Source organism: Eulemur rufifrons, chromosome 21, assembly GCF_041146395.1.
Source record: "Eulemur rufifrons isolate Redbay chromosome 21, OSU_ERuf_1, whole genome shotgun sequence".
Lineage (NCBI taxonomy): Eukaryota > Metazoa > Chordata > Mammalia > Primates > Lemuridae > Eulemur > Eulemur rufifrons.
In genome coordinates, this window is record NC_091003.1 from 13,559,708 (window position 1) to 13,575,020 (window position 15,313).

Here is a 15,313-nt window from a genome sequence, read left to right on the forward strand (position 1 = left end):
CTTCGTGTGCTGGTGTGGTAGATACAACTACCCCTTTCATGGCTGAGGAAGTGGAATCATAGTTAGGTAATTTACTTAAGGACACTTAAATAATAAGGGGTGAAGTGGTTTTTGAATTCTTGTCTCACTGATTCCCAGGTTCTCCTTAGGCAGAGTCCTGCATATTTAATTTTTATTTTCTTTCTGTCTTGCAGTAATATTTGTTCAAAAGCCATTTCAGGTAGAAGAAAGGCTACATAGAAATTAGGGCTGTCCAGGTTGAGGTGGGCTTAGCCAGACCCCTGCCTCTCACTCTGGGTCTCTTTCTGAGTGTAGTTTGTAAAACCTAAAAGGCTAGTTTCATGTTCTTTGATTTCTGTTCAGGAAGCTTTTGTGTGGTGATGTCAGTGTTGGACTCTAAGCAGAATATCATCCTTTGTGGGTACAGATACTTTTTGCTTCTGTTAAGATTGAGGATGTTAAGTCCCTAACTAAACCCTTCCCATTGGGTTTTGTTGCCTTTTAACTTTTGCTCCTATAAGTATGTTTCTGCAAACTTATCTTTCTCTGGTCTTCCCTCTGGTGGCCTTAGACTCGGGAGGAGGCTCTAACAGGATTGGCTGAAGGCAGAGGGGAGGCCACTGGTGTCATGGCTGCTCTGGAACAACTGGTGCTGATGGCTCCCTTGGCGAAGGAGTCTGTCTTTCAACCCGGGAAGGTTAGTGTGTCCCTGTTATAGACTAAATGGCTACCATTCCTCAAATGCTATTGAGCTGGTAGGCAATGCTGTGAGACCTGAACTTTCTCAGAAGAGGGGACTCAGTATTTCCTGTGTGTTTATTAGTTCTTTCCCCGGGGATGTTCAGTCAGTGAGTGTGACAGCTAAGGTAAACATTCAGGGAGCTTGGTTCTTAGCCTGCCTTTGCCACATCATTTCCTGAAGGCAGAACACACAGTTCTGTTGACCTAGAGTTTGTTCCAACAGGGTGTGCTAGAATATCTGTCTGCATTTGATGAAGAAACCACAGACGTTTGTTCTCTGGACTCTCCTTCTCGTCCTCTTGCTCTTCCTCTGGTAGAGGAAGAGGAGGCAGTGTCTGAACCAGAGCCTGAGGGGTTGTCAGAGGCCTGTGATTACTCGGAGTTAGCAGATGACAATCTTGGGGAACGGACCACTTGCATTGAGTCCAGCCAGCAGGAACCCATCACCAAGCCAGGCTTCACACACCTGAGCAGTTCTCCTTGTTACTACTTCTACCAAGGTGAGGGTCCCTGAAGAGGAGGGCCGGGTTGCCACAGCGGTGTTTGAGAGAGAGATGACCTGGCTCTCTAAGCGGGGAGGGGTGTCTCTGCCAGATCCTGGGGGCTTGGATTGCTTATGCCATTGGGCATGGGGGTGGGGGCAGGGGGCATCCTGAGGCCTGGTCGAGACTATTACGTGATGGAGTCCCTTGTCTTCAGCGGAGGATGGGCAGCACATGTTCCTGCACCCTGTGAATGTGCGCTGCCTCGTGCGGGAATATGGCAGCCTGGAGCGCAGCCCTGAGAAGATCTCGGCAACTGTGGTGGAGATTGCTGGGTACTCCATGTCTGAGGTAAAGTCCTTCCTTTAGAAGTGGAAGGTGGGAGAGGAATGCTAACCTCTTCTCTTTGAGGTAGGCCTAGTCGGCTTATGCTTGCAAACCTTCAAGGCCTTTAGTTTTTGTATTTTAAGTGTTTTTGTCAGTGATGATGGGGTTATGATTTTTTTTAAAGTTAGGTGCCCTCTCAGCATGCTAGGGTTCTATTATGTCAGTTACCATTGCTCCCTGCTTCTCAGGTTCTTTTATTATAATTAGGGTTATGGATGTCTCCTCTTTTTACTCAAGATGGAGTTTATTTTTTTTAGAGACAGGGTCTCACTCTGTTGCCCGGACTAGAATACAGTAGCACAATCATAGCTTATTGTAGTCTTGAACTCCTGAGCTTAAGCGATCCTCCTGCCTCAGCCTCCCAAGTAGCAGGGACTACAGGCACACACCACCACACCTAGCTAATTTGTAACCTTTTTTTTAGAGATAGGATCTTTACGATATTGGCCAGGCTGTTCTCAAACTTGTGGCCTCAAATGATCCTCCTGCCTTGGCCCCCTGAGTTGCTGGGATGTAATAGGCTTGAGCCACTGTGCCTGGCTCAAGATGGGTTTTATTTTTGTTCTTTCTCCTTATTGCTTGGGAGAAATGTTCAAAAAACTTAAAGTCCTTGGAGGTTTTAAGCTAAGTTATGCAGGCTCGAAGTGCATTTTTAGCTTTGCAGATACCTGTGAATTATTGTTTGATAATTTATATATGTGAACTTTTGCCCTTTGGGGATTATCTCTGTATTGATCAAATTTGTAATAAGCCTCAAAATTAGACTGTTTGAGTAATGAACTTTTCATCAAACTTACACAGAAAAAGGATAGAAATGAAAATTAAATTGATGGGCTTCGTTTTTTACCATTTCAGGCCAAGCTTCTTTCAGTAGGGAATTCTGCTTTATTTTCTTTCCTTCCCAGTTATCATTAGTTCTGTCAGTGGTTCATAGGTTGGTGTTTTTTGGTTTTTTTGTGCCAACACATTATCTTCCCTGTTCTCCTCCCTCAATTGTGGGCCCTAGAAAATCAGAAACAGCTGATCAGTTTTAGGTTATTTGTTGCCAGGCTCAGTTTATTCACTTGCAGCATAAACCAAAAAACTGGATCTGGTTGCTTATTCTGCCTTATTGTAGGTCATTTGGCAGTTTCTGTTTGGCTTTTCAAAATGGTGATAACTGAGCACTACTCTCTTGAGCCACGGTTCTATCTGTGAGTGGATGTGCACTGTTGTATACAACAGATGTATTGGGATCCTCGGCTCTGAGTCAGGCCTGGTCTCAGTTGTGAATTGATCCCTTTTCCAACGTAGGATGTTCGACAGCGTCACAGATATCTCTCTCACTTGCCGCTCACCTGTGAGTTCAGCATCTGTGAACTGGCTCTACAGCCTCCTCTGGTCTCTAAGGAAACCCTAGAGATATTCTCAGGTGAGAATGCGCCTGCTCTGCTTCTCTTTATAGTGGGGTTCAGGGATTCCTGTGGCTAAAAGCCCAGCATGGGAGGAAACTTAAGGAGCTGTGTCATGAATCTCAGTACCTCCTGAAACACTCCTTGCATTCACCTAGTCCAGATGGACCAACTGGTGTGGGCTTAGCTACTAGTACTGGGAGGAGTTAATGACCAGGTTGTCCTGGGTTTGCTTCTTCACAACCTGACCAACCCACAGATGACATTGAGAAGAGGAAGCGTCAGCGCCAAAAGAAGGCTCGGGAGGAACGCCGTCGAGAGCGCAGAATTGAGATGGAGGAGAACAAGAAACAGGGCAAGTGTAAGTTCAGGAACTCTTTCCTTTGACTAGTACTGCTGTGCCTCATTGTATGGAGGCTCTGGGCCCGCGCCCAGGAGCCAGACTTCTTGGGTTCATGTCTCAGCCCAGCCACTTGTTTTCTTCAACTCTTAAATGTAAATAATGAGAGTGCCTCCTTTATAGGCTGGAGAATTTAAAACATTAATATGGGTCAAAGGGCATAGTAAGGATTACGATCAAATTCAACCTTGGCATAGTGGGTGACAAAAAGCTGTTCCAGGGATTGGAAGTGGGTATCTGGTGAGAATACTGGGGACCACGGTCTCTATGGATCACTGACCTTACCTCTGACTCTCTATTAAATGGGACAGCTCTACACGGTGAGTCTGCCATGGGTTTTATAAGGTAGAAGCTTTGACAGACTAACAAATGTAGGAAGTTGGATTTAAGAGGTCTTTTGTATCAGTAAGCACAGAGTCTTTTGATCTGGTTCTTCAGCATAAGCTTCATTGAGTCCAGGGGATTAGTGTGACATCAGGGCCTAGTTATCCACTAGAAAGCAAGGGATTGGGTCTGTGGAAAGGACTTAGCTGCTTTGACTCCATGTGGGATGGGAACATAAAGTTTACATCTTAAGCTGTGTACATGCCCTACACTTTGGGAAAACTGATGTTTCAGGAATAGGATTTTTTTTTTATTTCAGCATATTATGGGGGTACAAAAGTTTAGGTTACGTATATTGCCCTTGCCCCCCCTCCCCTCAAGAATAGGATTTTTTTGTTTTAACTTTTTTATTATGAAACTATTCAGACAAGTAGAGAGAACAGTATAAATAACCCCCATGTTTATCACCTAGCTTCAGTTATGAATAGTTGGAATAGGGCTTTTATATCAAAACAGATACAGAATGACAATTATTATAACTTTGGGTTTTAAAGCTTCTGTTTGCATTCTCTAGACCCTTGGGGGTATGCATACTGGCTGTCCTCAGCTGTTGGATAAGATTTGAAGAATTCTGTAAATGGGCCTACCATTGTTGTCTTTCTTTGCAGATCCGGAAGTCCACATTCCCCTGGAGAATCTACAGCAGTTTCCTGCCTTCAATTCCTATACCTGTTCCTCTGATTCTGCTTTGGGTCCCACCAGCACCGAGGGCCGAGGAGCCCTCTCTCTCTCTCCTCTTAGCAGAAGTCCAGGTTCCCATGCAGGTAAATAAGAGTTGGGATTTAATGATTTCAGCCATCAGCTAGACTTTAAGCAAAGCCTTGGTGTCTGAATTTGCAACCCTGACCTACTCAACATAGCGTCGTCCGTCTTTAGGCGAATAACCTTACTTGGGGTGGTCCCGAGGTACATCAAATTCTTGCCATTTGATTGACCCTTCCCAGTTGGCTGTACTGACTACCCTGCCAGCTTCTAAAAACCTCAAGGCAGCTCATTAGGCAGGATAGTTAAACCTAGATTCTTCCTTGTGTCCCAGCTATTTTATTTCTAGTTTTTATGTTTGCGATACTCCCCTGTATGCCTGAGCATCTTTGTATGTGTCTCTTTATTGTAGCATTATTTATAATAACTAAAAAGAAAAAAGAGAGGAAATAGCTTACAAAGCCTACCGGTAGGGAAGTGGCTAATTTATAGCATTTGTACTATAAGATATTTCACACCTGTTGAAGTAGAAAATAGTTCTCTTCGTGGACTAATGGGAAGATAAGAGGAAGTTGTAGAATAAGAACAGACATTTGTGGCTTGAAAAAAAAAACCCACCACAAAACAAAGCATTTTATTATGGATTTTTACATCTAAATGTATAGCAAAATATTACAATAGGCATGTTCCAAACTGGTAATAGTGTTCTACTCTAGGGAGTGAGATCAGGATTGACACGTTGTTCAAAGAGGCCTTTAGCTTTTTTTTAAAAATACTTTTTCTTAGCTAGGAGTGGTGGTTCACACATAATCCCAGCAATTTGCAGGATGAGGTGGGAGGATCACTTTGAGGCCAGGAATTCAAGACCAGTCTGGGCAACATGGCAAGATGCTGTCTCTACACACAAAAAAATAAATAAAAAGTGAAATACTTTTTCTTACATGGAGAGAATGTATTAAAGTGTTAGGAAATTAAACACTTAATAGTTACCGACTATGATTTCAGAGAGCTATCTTTTCTGATCTTCATCTATCTGGCAGATAGTTTTTGATACTTAAGACTTATTTCTGTGTCAGAATATTTCTTTTTTTCTTTTTTTTTCTTTTTACTATGAAGGGGCGGAAGGTTGTGAGGAGGGATGTTCAGTTGCCTTTTTTTTTTTCTCCTATTGAGACAGAGTCTCACTCCGTCGCCCTGGGTAGAGTGCAGTGGTGTCATTAGCTCACTGCAACCTCTAACTCCTGGGCTCTAAACAATCCTTCTGCCTCAGCCTCCTTGGTAGCTCAGACTACAGGTGTGCACCACAATGCCTGGCTGGGGGTTTTTTTTTTTTTTTTCTTTTTTTCCTATCAGATTATTTAAAACTGTTGGTGACCCTTGTGATCCTATGCCTATCAGTTTGCAGATTAGGAACCTGAGGCTAAGTCAGGGACTTAGTAGCAGGAAGTGGGATTACCCCCTGGTTTTCGAGGACTGCATGACCATGATGCTCTTGCGCTTAACTGAGAAGGGAGCTGTTACACAAAGGACTATGGCAGATCATTGGATACGTTATTTGTGGTATAAAGATTGTATTTTTACATGCTAGCTTTTCTGAAAGTTTGGGCTTTTAATGTATTTAGGCAAGAGCAGATGGACAATCCTAGGAATCAAAGTGCTAGACAGCCCCCTGGCTATGGAAGGGTCTGCTACGGGGGGCGGGGAGAATAGGCCTCTGGTCCAGCAGTGGTCAGGGCAGGGCAGTGGATAGACAGATCTGTGCTAAGTGTTCAACTCTGGGTCAGAAAGAATAGAGCAGACTATTAACCTAGGGAGTAGCAGGAAAAAGTTTGCATCTTCATGCTGGATCTTGTTGATGTGTCGTGGATTCTAATTGAATACTCCCAGGTCATAGACATCTTCTGGCTGGAACATAAAGGTTGACCTGATTAAATTTTGTCTTTTTCTTGGAGCTTCTCCATCCATATAAAACCAGTCCATGACAGAATACTTAGGCCTTGAGAACCAGCCTTTGTGGAAAGTTCAGCATTTTATAACAAACAAGGTTTTCCTCCTGTGGGAGGGAGTAGATTCCACCATGACTCTTGGTGGTGGTGTAACCATGAAGCTTTTTCTCTCCCTATACTGGTCACTGTTGTAATAGACAATTTTGTTTTGCTTTACAAGAACATGGTAGAGTTGAAGGTTGGATCAAGCTTTGCTTTTTTGAGGGGAGGTTGGTGATTTTCCAGACCTGATTCAGGGCTCATCTCTCTTGTTAAAGAGGACACTAGCTCTTTGGAACTTGACTCATATAATCAGGTTTCTGGTTCCCTTTCAGACTTTCTGCTGACCCCTCTGTCACCCACTGCCGGTCAGGGCAGTCCCTCATTCTGCGTTGGGAGTCTGGAAGAAGACTCTCCCTTCCCTTCCTTTGCCCAGGTAAATCCTATGCTTGTGAGGCAGCCCAAGGGTATTTAACATTAACTCTGCAGCTTGTTATGGGAACCTCATCCAGGGATTGTTACTTGTCATTCTGATACAGCTAGCTGTACAAATTAAGTCATCTCATGGGTGTGAGGGGTATTCACTTTTAGACAGCAAGGAGTTGGCTGCAAGATTATGTCATGGACATCCCCTCTGTTGGAGAGACAGGCTAATAATGTTGCACTGACTCTAATAATCATGGGAGGCTTTAAGAGGAAAGCTCATGGATTTAGTCTTCAATATTACTGTAGATGTTCCGGGAAAAGAGGCCAAGAATAGTTGAAGGACTATCACAGTTTTAATTATTTAAAAAATCATTTGATATTTACATACTGGGCACTGTTCTAGGGGCTGGGGATGCATCAGTCAATTTTAACTGGTCTCTTAGTCTAGAACCTCTGTTTCAGGTGGTATTAATGTGTTATATAGAATAAACATTCCTCTTCATGTTGGAGAGAGGAGTGTCTTGGTTATCCTTTAACTGGCCAAAGCAGCTTCCTTGGAGCAGGGTGGGGAAACACTAGGCTAAGGAGACCTCCTGTCAAATCACTTTACTAATCTCAAACAATAAGCAAATACTCAGCATTCCTTTGTTCAGTTATCTGAGGAAGATGATGGACAGCTTGATAAGTGCCCCTGTAAGAAGTCAGTATTAGCTTTTTGGGGGCTAGTTTGGAATCATTACCTTAACAGTTCTTTAGAGCCATTGATAAGGATGCTTTTCATGTACAAATGGCAGTTTGTGCTGAGAAATGAGCAGGAATTGAACTTTGGTAAGGAAGGTCCTGTAGTCAAGAAGAATAAAGTAATTTGAAGGTAGTCCTCAAAAGTAACTGCTGGACGTCAGAGGTGATAAGCAAGTGGCTCCCAGGAGTTATGCCAAGTACTTGAAGTTTTTTTTAAACTAGTTTTTATTGCCATTGCTTTTTTCCTTTCAACTTTATTTTGAAAAATTCAAACTTGGAGTTGAAAGAATGATGAACACTCATGCCTTTGACCTAGATTCACCAGTTACTGTTTTGCTGTGTTTGCTTTCTCCTCCTTTTTTTCTGTGTCATGAATGACACTTCACCATTAAATACTTAGATAATGCATGCTGAAGAAAACAATTCTCCTAAGTAACCACAATTACCACGTCCAAGAAATTTAACTGCTACAATAATATCGAATATAGCGCATATTTCTGTTTCCCCATCTGTCTCAATGTCCTTTATTCTTTTCAGTTCAGGGTCCAATCAGAGATTATTCATTGCATTTAGCTGTCAAATTTCTTCAATCTCTTTTGATCCGTAACAGTATAACAGTTCGTCTGCCACTATTGCCCCCACACTCCCCCCCCCAGCATTTCCCCCCCCTTTCCATGGCATGGATACTTTTGAAGCATCTGGGCCAGTTGTTTTTTAATGTGTCCTTTAGTTTGGATTTTTGTGATTGTTTCCTGAGTGGATTCAGGTTAAACATGTAAACATTTTTTGGTAAGAATAAAATGTAGGTGATATATATGTGTGTGTATATATATATTTTAACTCAGTAGAATTGTACAGAATATATATTAATTACCTTTTAAGAGTGAGATGATTCAAATGTCATACTATTTGGACCCTGTCCCTTTGTGTTGCTATAAAGGACTACCTGAGGCTGGGTAATTTATAAAGAAAAAGGTTTATCTGGTTCACAATTCTGCTGGCTGGAAGTTTGGGCCTCAAGCCACTTCCACTCATGGCAGAAGTCAGGGAGTCAGCCTGTGCAGAGATCATGCTGTGAAAGAGGAAGCGAGGGGGGTGGGTGGGTGGCGGAATGTGCCAGGCTGTCTTTAACAACCAGCTCTAATGGAGCCAGGAACTCCCCCCCCCCCAACTAGGGAGGGTGTTAATCTATTCATGAGGCCCCTACCCTGTGGCCACACACCTCCTATTAGGCCCCACCTCTAACACTGGGGATTAGATTTCAACGTGAGGCTTGGAGGGGTCAAATAAACCACAGCAGAGGCAAACTCCCAGGGACCAAGGGAGGAGATGACCAGAGCAATACATGATGAAGAAAGGTTATTTAATGAAATCTACATCTGGCAGCACAGCTCATTTTGAATAATAGGCATGCCTCACTCAAGGACGCATGATTTTAGGATAAGGCATTCCTGCTTGAATCCTATCAGGCTTGTCTCTTGACATTTATCCAGGAACAAAATCCTCCCTGCCTTGAGTTGCATGGCATTGGGCAGTTGGGACTCACAGTGGTCCTCAACAATTAAAAAAACTGGCTTTGGCCAAGTGAGATGAAAAAAATTCATCAGGGGAAGAAGGATTGTTCTGATTTTACTGTGCTTGTAGGAATTTTACTGGTTTGTGGCTGGATCTAAAAGTTAATGATTAAGGAGCTATTGCCAAAGCTAAGACTAAAAGGTAGTGAGGGCAGTTGGAGCAGTGTCAGGATAAAGTTTAGTTTTCATGGCCTTGCGTAACTGAAGTCTGATAGCCATGTGGTTTGTTTTGAAACTGAAGGTTACTACACAGCGTTTACTCCAACAGGTTGATGTTTGTAGGGGGTCCCATGAAGGGCAGGAAAACTTAGCAGAAAGTCAGGATTCCCAGCCTGAAAGTCTGAGTAAGAACCCCTTGTGCCTCCTGTATGCAGTGTTCTTTACCTATTTCCTAAGAACAGAATAGCTCACGGTTTACCACTTTGTGGGTTTCACTGCCATTTCCATTTGTCATGGGTCAAGGACATGACTGAAACGGTGTATTAAGTAGAGAAGTACTTGGAAAATATTTTCAAAGGAGATATTTGGTTCTGTGTTCCCCCTCAACCAGTTGGTGTCAGGGTAGGAGTCTGGAAAAGAGAAGCTGGACGAGTTATTTAAATTCTTTCCCCTCCCTCTCCCACTTTGGCAGATGCTGAGGGTTGGAAAAGCAAAAGCAGATGTGTGGCCCAAAACTGCTCCAAAGAAAGGTGAGGATGGCCCACTGGTGAAGGGTGGGTTGTGAATTTGGCTCTTTTCAGTGAAAGGCTCCAGAATTATTTCTAGAATTGTAACACTGGTATTTTTTAGATGAGAACAGCTTAGTTCCTCCTGCCCCTGTGGACAGCGATGGGGAGAGTGATAACTCAGACCGTGTTCCTGTGCCCAGTTTCCAAAATTCCTTCAGCCAAGCTATTGAAGCAGCCTTCATGAAACTGGACACACCAGCTACTTCAGATCCCCTCTCTGGTAAGGACAGAGAACTGGAGTGCTCAGCCACAGGGTTTGTGAAACATACTACACATGTAATGCCATTTCCACCTGGATCCAGTGGCAGACATCACTAATTGGTCAGGCACTTCTTATCTGAACCTCTAGGCTGTCAGTCTTCATTCAGCACATTGTCCTGTCAACTAATGTCCAATGGCTATGTCAGATAGGACCTATTTACCACCTCAGATTAATTCTTGAGGCCTGAAGTGAAATTCTAAGGAACTCTTTCTTTTTTTCCCCTTCCAAGAGACGGTGGAGATTAGATCTTGCCTATAGTTTAGAATCTTGAGTTGGTAAAGAGTGGCTAATGGATGGAGAATTCAGGCTCAAAGCCCAGCCTACTCTGGTATTCGTGATAGGTGAGAACATAACACATTTGTGTTGTGCTTTCTATGTGCCTACTAGCACTGTGCTGATTTTATTCTGCCAGCCACCACATTAAATGGCTGTAACTCTCCCATTACAGATGAGGAAACTAAAGTCCAGGGAGATAAAGTGACTTGTCTAAAGACACATGTAGTGTGTGTAGGACTATTATTTGAATCCAGGCAACCTAATCCCACAGTCTTAGTTCTCATTCTGTGACTCTTAGAGATGAAAATTGGCCAGGGGACAAGAGGATGGCATTTCAAGCTAAGCAAGTTCTCTTTCTGTTTTCCTTTAGAAGACAAAGGAGGAAAGAAAAGAAAAAAACAGAAACAGAAGCTCCTGTTCAGCACTTCAGTTGTCTACACCAAGTGACAGTACTGGCCCAGGCTACCTTCTCCATCTGGTTTTCTTTTTTCTGTGCTTTTGTTTGGCTGCTGTAATTTTTAAGTATTTGAGTTTGAACAGATTAGCACTGGGGGGGAGGGGGTTTCCACAACGTGAGGGGGAACCAAGAAAATTTTAAATACAGTGTATTTTCCAGCTTCCCGTCTTTACACCAAAATAAAGTATTGACACTCACAAGAGATCTCTTCCTGCCAAGGTGTTTAGTTTGTTGCCAGGTTAGTCTTTTTGACCCACATATAATTATTTTTTCTCAACCCAAAATAAGTTTGAGTCCCTTTGTCGTCCCCTGGGATAGCCCAAACCAGAATGGTACAGCACTGCTCTGCTGTCGTATCATGTGTCAGGGCTTCATGGTTTTAGCACACCTGTCAGTTTGTGTTTTAAAAGTAGTTGAATCTTCCCTACCTGTTCAGCCAGTTCTCCTTGTTACAGAAACAGAGGGATGGGAATAAAATGGATTTAGGACACCCAGTTTGAATTGCAGTTCATTTTTCTTGACATCTGGCCAGGCTGTGGTGCCAGACCTGGGTTGCCAGCTTGATGGGGTAGGTTGTTCTTGGCACTATGTGTGAGGGAGGGTTTTGCCTCTTGAACGTGGCTGCTTGATAAGGAAAGCTGTAACTGTCATGAAGGAAGCCCTGGGACTTGCCACTCCTCAGATCAAGCTTGTTTTATGACAGTGGCCCGAGTTGTAGGAACAGGAGTCTGGCACACCTGGAGGAGAGCAGGGCAGTTTGAAAGCAGTAGGGTTGCCCACTGCCTGCCTCCCTCTTCCCTAGAGCAGTTTTCTTATGCTTTGGTTTGAGCTGAATTTGAGTGATGTGAATTCTTTTGCTGCTTAATAAAGTGACCTCTAGGTTAACAGAATGTGAAGGCAAATAGTTGCAATAAATTACCTGCACAAGCAATGTGAGCTTTTTGGTTTTTTTAAGTTGATTACAGGCCAGCTAGACATGTTACTTCTTGAATAGGTTAAAGTAATAGCTGCTATGAACTTGAGCAATTCTGCTATCATGGATTAATGTCTTTTATTGGTGTCAGGCCTAAAGGGTTCTAGAGCTGGGCTTAGCTTTAACCTGCCATTTAAAAAAAAAAATCCTAGGTCAGGAACTGTCCTGGGTGAATGAGGGTGTTCGGCCCTGAGTTGCGGGGGGAAGCACCACATTGAAGCCAAAATCACAAATCTTTCTGTTAAATTTGTATTATACTTTGAATGTTATCCAGTTTATTATGGAGAAAACAGATCCTAGAAATGTCAGTAGGTGGCAGACCAAACCTGATCAAGTCTCTTGCCCCTCCTAGTTCCTGTGAGTGTGGCAGTCTCCCTGTCTTCCGATGTAAGGCAATAGGGAAGAATGGAACTGTAGAAAACCACCTGAAGTTGGTAGTGGCTACAAGGCCTTGCATAAAAAGGTCAGGTGAAGCCAAAACCCCCACCCCCACCCCCACCAACCAAACACAAAATCTGTGTTTTTAAGTCACTTGGTTAAGTATTGGCAAAGAAATCTGGTATTTTTAAGGCCCTATGGGTCAGTACTGAGACTGGCTATAGATCTGTGCCAAGTTTAGTAGTTGAGTCTCACTAATATTTCTATTCCAAATGACTTGGTTTGCTAAAGCCTCAAGTATAGAAGGCTAAGTATTCAAAATTCATCTAGTACCACATAGGGAGCCAGTCTGCCCACCAAGGCCAGGGGTAAAAGGCCAAGCATGAACTCCATAAGCCCTTTTTTGGTAACAAGTATGCTAAATGTTATAGAAACCAAATACATTTATTAAGCCTACTCTCAGCCAGGCAATTAGATACAAAGATGTCTGTAACTACAGAGTTCACAACCTGCATCACTTAACCAGAGAACACTAGGTAAAGGCAACTTTAGTTTGAGTAAGTCCTCCATTTCAAGTTGGTAATGTGTCCTCTGGTTGGTAGTCATTCAGTCTGGAGCACCGCAGAAGATGCTGTTGCCACCCAGAATGTCCTATTCCAAAGAAGTGGGTCTGAGATTTGGGCAAAATGCAGCCTTCTGTGTGGGAAGCAGAAGCTCATTCCATTGCTTCAGCAGCCTCCTCACCACCACTATCTGAAAGCTCCTCCTCACCCGACTCCTCCTCTAGTAAACAGCTTCTTGTGACAGACTTTTGTATAGCTTCCCGCTCTCCTGGAGAAAGGCAAACAGCAGGGATGAAAGATGTCCTTGGGATTCATCTCTTACGCAGCTGAAGGTCAGTCATGGCCCGGTGGGCACTGGGCTAGTGTTGCTTACCTTCATCAGTGCAGTTCTGCAACAAGATCAACAGCTGTCTCCTGTTGTACTGAATTAGGAACTTCTGACATGTTCTAATTGTACCTGGCATATGAAAGAGTTTTTGTGGTCAACTGCTTGTGAAAGTTCTCTACCTGGCAGACTTTCAGAGCTAGGGGAAAGTATCTTAGAGGGATAGCAGTAAGACCCACCTACCACTCACGATTGAACTCAACTTGTCATGTAATGAAAATCAGGGCCATACCACACGCCATCCCTACCTCCAACATGTAATGTGTTGAAAAAACAAGGGTAACGGTGTCCTTTGTTCTCCAAGTATGTGATGAAGGGAAGAGCTGACCACACAAGCTGGTAGAATTCCTTTCTGCATCGAAGTAGCACTATTCCAGTATAGGCATTGAGGTATCGAACTGTAAAAGGGAAAAAATGTCATTTTGGAAGACTTTGAATGCACAGGAGCAGGTTAAAAACCTTAGGGTAACAGAGAGCCTACTATATGCCAAAAATGTTCTAGGTAAATGGCACTTGGAAGGTAGGTACCAGTGAGTAGAAACAAAGATTCCTGAAGAAAAACCACTTTAGGACAGACCTTCATTTGGAAGGGGATAACCACCCTTTGCCTTGCACACCACTCTGAATTGGTGAATGAATTTGTAATTTAAAATGCTCTTCTAGGGCCAGGGGGGTGGCTCACGCCTGTAATCCTAGCACTCTGGAAGGCTGAAGTGGGAGGATTGCTTGAGCTCAGGAGTTCGAAACCAGCCCTGCACAAGAGCCAGCCACCCCTCCTCACCCCCCATCTCTGCTAAAAATAGAAAAATTAGCAGGGCATAGTGACATGCACCTGTAGTCCCAGCTACTTGGGAGGCTGAGGCAGGAGAATCGCTTGAGCCCAGGAATTTGAGGTTGCAGTGAACTATGATGATGCCACTGCACTCTAGCTGGAGTGACAGAGCAAGACTCTGTCTCAAATAATATAAAATGCTCTTCTGATTCACTAGTTAGTTCTATAAATGAGGGCAGTGGGAATATCCACCTTTATTCAGCAGGAAAAAAACCCTTGCCTGAAGACCAGGCTGTTTTTACTGCAACTGGGCTCCATACCTTGTAGCAATAAGCTGGGTCTCACCGACACATCTATGTGCATTTAACTCTGGAACTTATAGTAAAAGAAAGAACTATTTTAAATAGTGTGGAAGAAAGGCCCTTTGTTCTGGCTTATCTTTACATATAGACAACCATGAGTTCTGTAGTTTACCATCTCTAAGGGCTTTTCAGGGGGCAATTTTGACATTTTTTTCCATGTGAAGTCAATGTAATCGGTTTAATAGCTTTTACTAGGAATTATGCACAATTTCATTTAATTCTCCATCCTATCCAATCACAACCCCCAGTTATAGATGTCAAACAGGTGCAGAGAGGATTCTTGCCCAAAGTTCCCCCAATCTCTGCCTAACTTCTGGACCTCCCCCTCCAGGTCCCAGGCGCTTAGGCACCGATACGGCACAAAGGACGATGCACGGGCTTGGCCGCTCGTGCCCCTTCGTTCTCCCTCCTCTGGCGCCTGCCCACTCCAAATTCCGCCGTCCTCCCGGGTTTCCCTAGCGCCCTCGCACCCGCGAAACCGATCGAGCAGGCGGCTGCGCCAAAAGTCCCATGCACACGGGCGATCGTGTCCCGTACGAGGATGCCCAGCACTCGGTCGTCCAGGCTCAGGCGGCAGCGGGGGTCGTCAGACACCAGTTCGCAGAGCAGGTACCTGTGGCAGGCGAGACGGAGGTGAGCGCGAGCCAGAGACGCGGGGGCCGGGCAGGGCACTCGTAGGGCCCAGAAAGGGTTGCTTACCTGTGCTTGAACCGTACCATGGCGGCCTCCTTGCCAGCTGGCCCGACATGCACAGCGGATGTCGGCCCCGCCCGCAGCCAATGGGAAGCTTGCGTCCGCAGCCTTGCAGCCACTCAGAGAGGGAGGCAGGATATGAGGGCGGAGCTAGAGAGTTGAGAGGCCGAGCCTTCCGTCAGTCTCTTTCAAGCCCCGCCTGCCATTACGTGTGTAAGCGCGCATGCGTTCTGCTGAGAGCCAGTCTGACC

General features: G+C 44.2%; 2 protein-coding genes across 3 annotated transcripts in view; one reads left to right on the forward strand and one right to left on the reverse strand.

The window, feature by feature from the left end:
- The window catches only part of RNF10 (ring finger protein 10), a 33,837-nt gene extending 21,980 nt beyond the window's left edge, over positions 1-11,857 (forward strand). Inside the window, exons 8-17 of one of the 2 annotated variants that reach the window (XM_069497570.1) lie at positions 572-697; positions 950-1,241; positions 1,441-1,574; positions 2,904-3,021; positions 3,261-3,362; positions 4,394-4,549; positions 6,808-6,908; positions 9,845-9,902; positions 10,003-10,161; positions 10,850-11,857. In XM_069497570.1, coding sequence (XP_069353671.1) covers positions 572-697; positions 950-1,241; positions 1,441-1,574; positions 2,904-3,021; positions 3,261-3,362; positions 4,394-4,549; positions 6,808-6,908; positions 9,845-9,902; positions 10,003-10,161; positions 10,850-10,926 — 1,323 coding nt within the window. In that variant the 3' untranslated portion in view covers positions 10,927-11,857. The remainder of the gene's footprint in view (positions 1-571; positions 698-949; positions 1,242-1,440; positions 1,575-2,903; positions 3,022-3,260; positions 3,363-4,393; positions 4,550-6,807; positions 6,909-9,844; positions 9,903-10,002; positions 10,162-10,849) is intronic. The other variant, XM_069497571.1, reaches the window with a different exon arrangement.
- A 679-nt stretch (positions 11,858-12,536) lies between these two features.
- Positions 12,537-15,098, reverse strand: POP5 (POP5 homolog, ribonuclease P/MRP subunit). The gene is made up of 5 exons (XM_069497278.1): positions 15,069-15,098; positions 14,840-14,982; positions 13,484-13,633; positions 13,224-13,307; positions 12,537-13,118 (listed from the first exon to the last, which is right to left on the reverse strand). Exons 1-5 carry the CDS (start codon positions 15,086-15,088, stop codon positions 13,003-13,005), a joined length of 513 nt encoding a protein of 170 aa, XP_069353379.1. The 5' UTR covers positions 15,089-15,098; the 3' UTR covers positions 12,537-13,002.
- Positions 15,099-15,313: the final 215 nt, after the last annotated feature.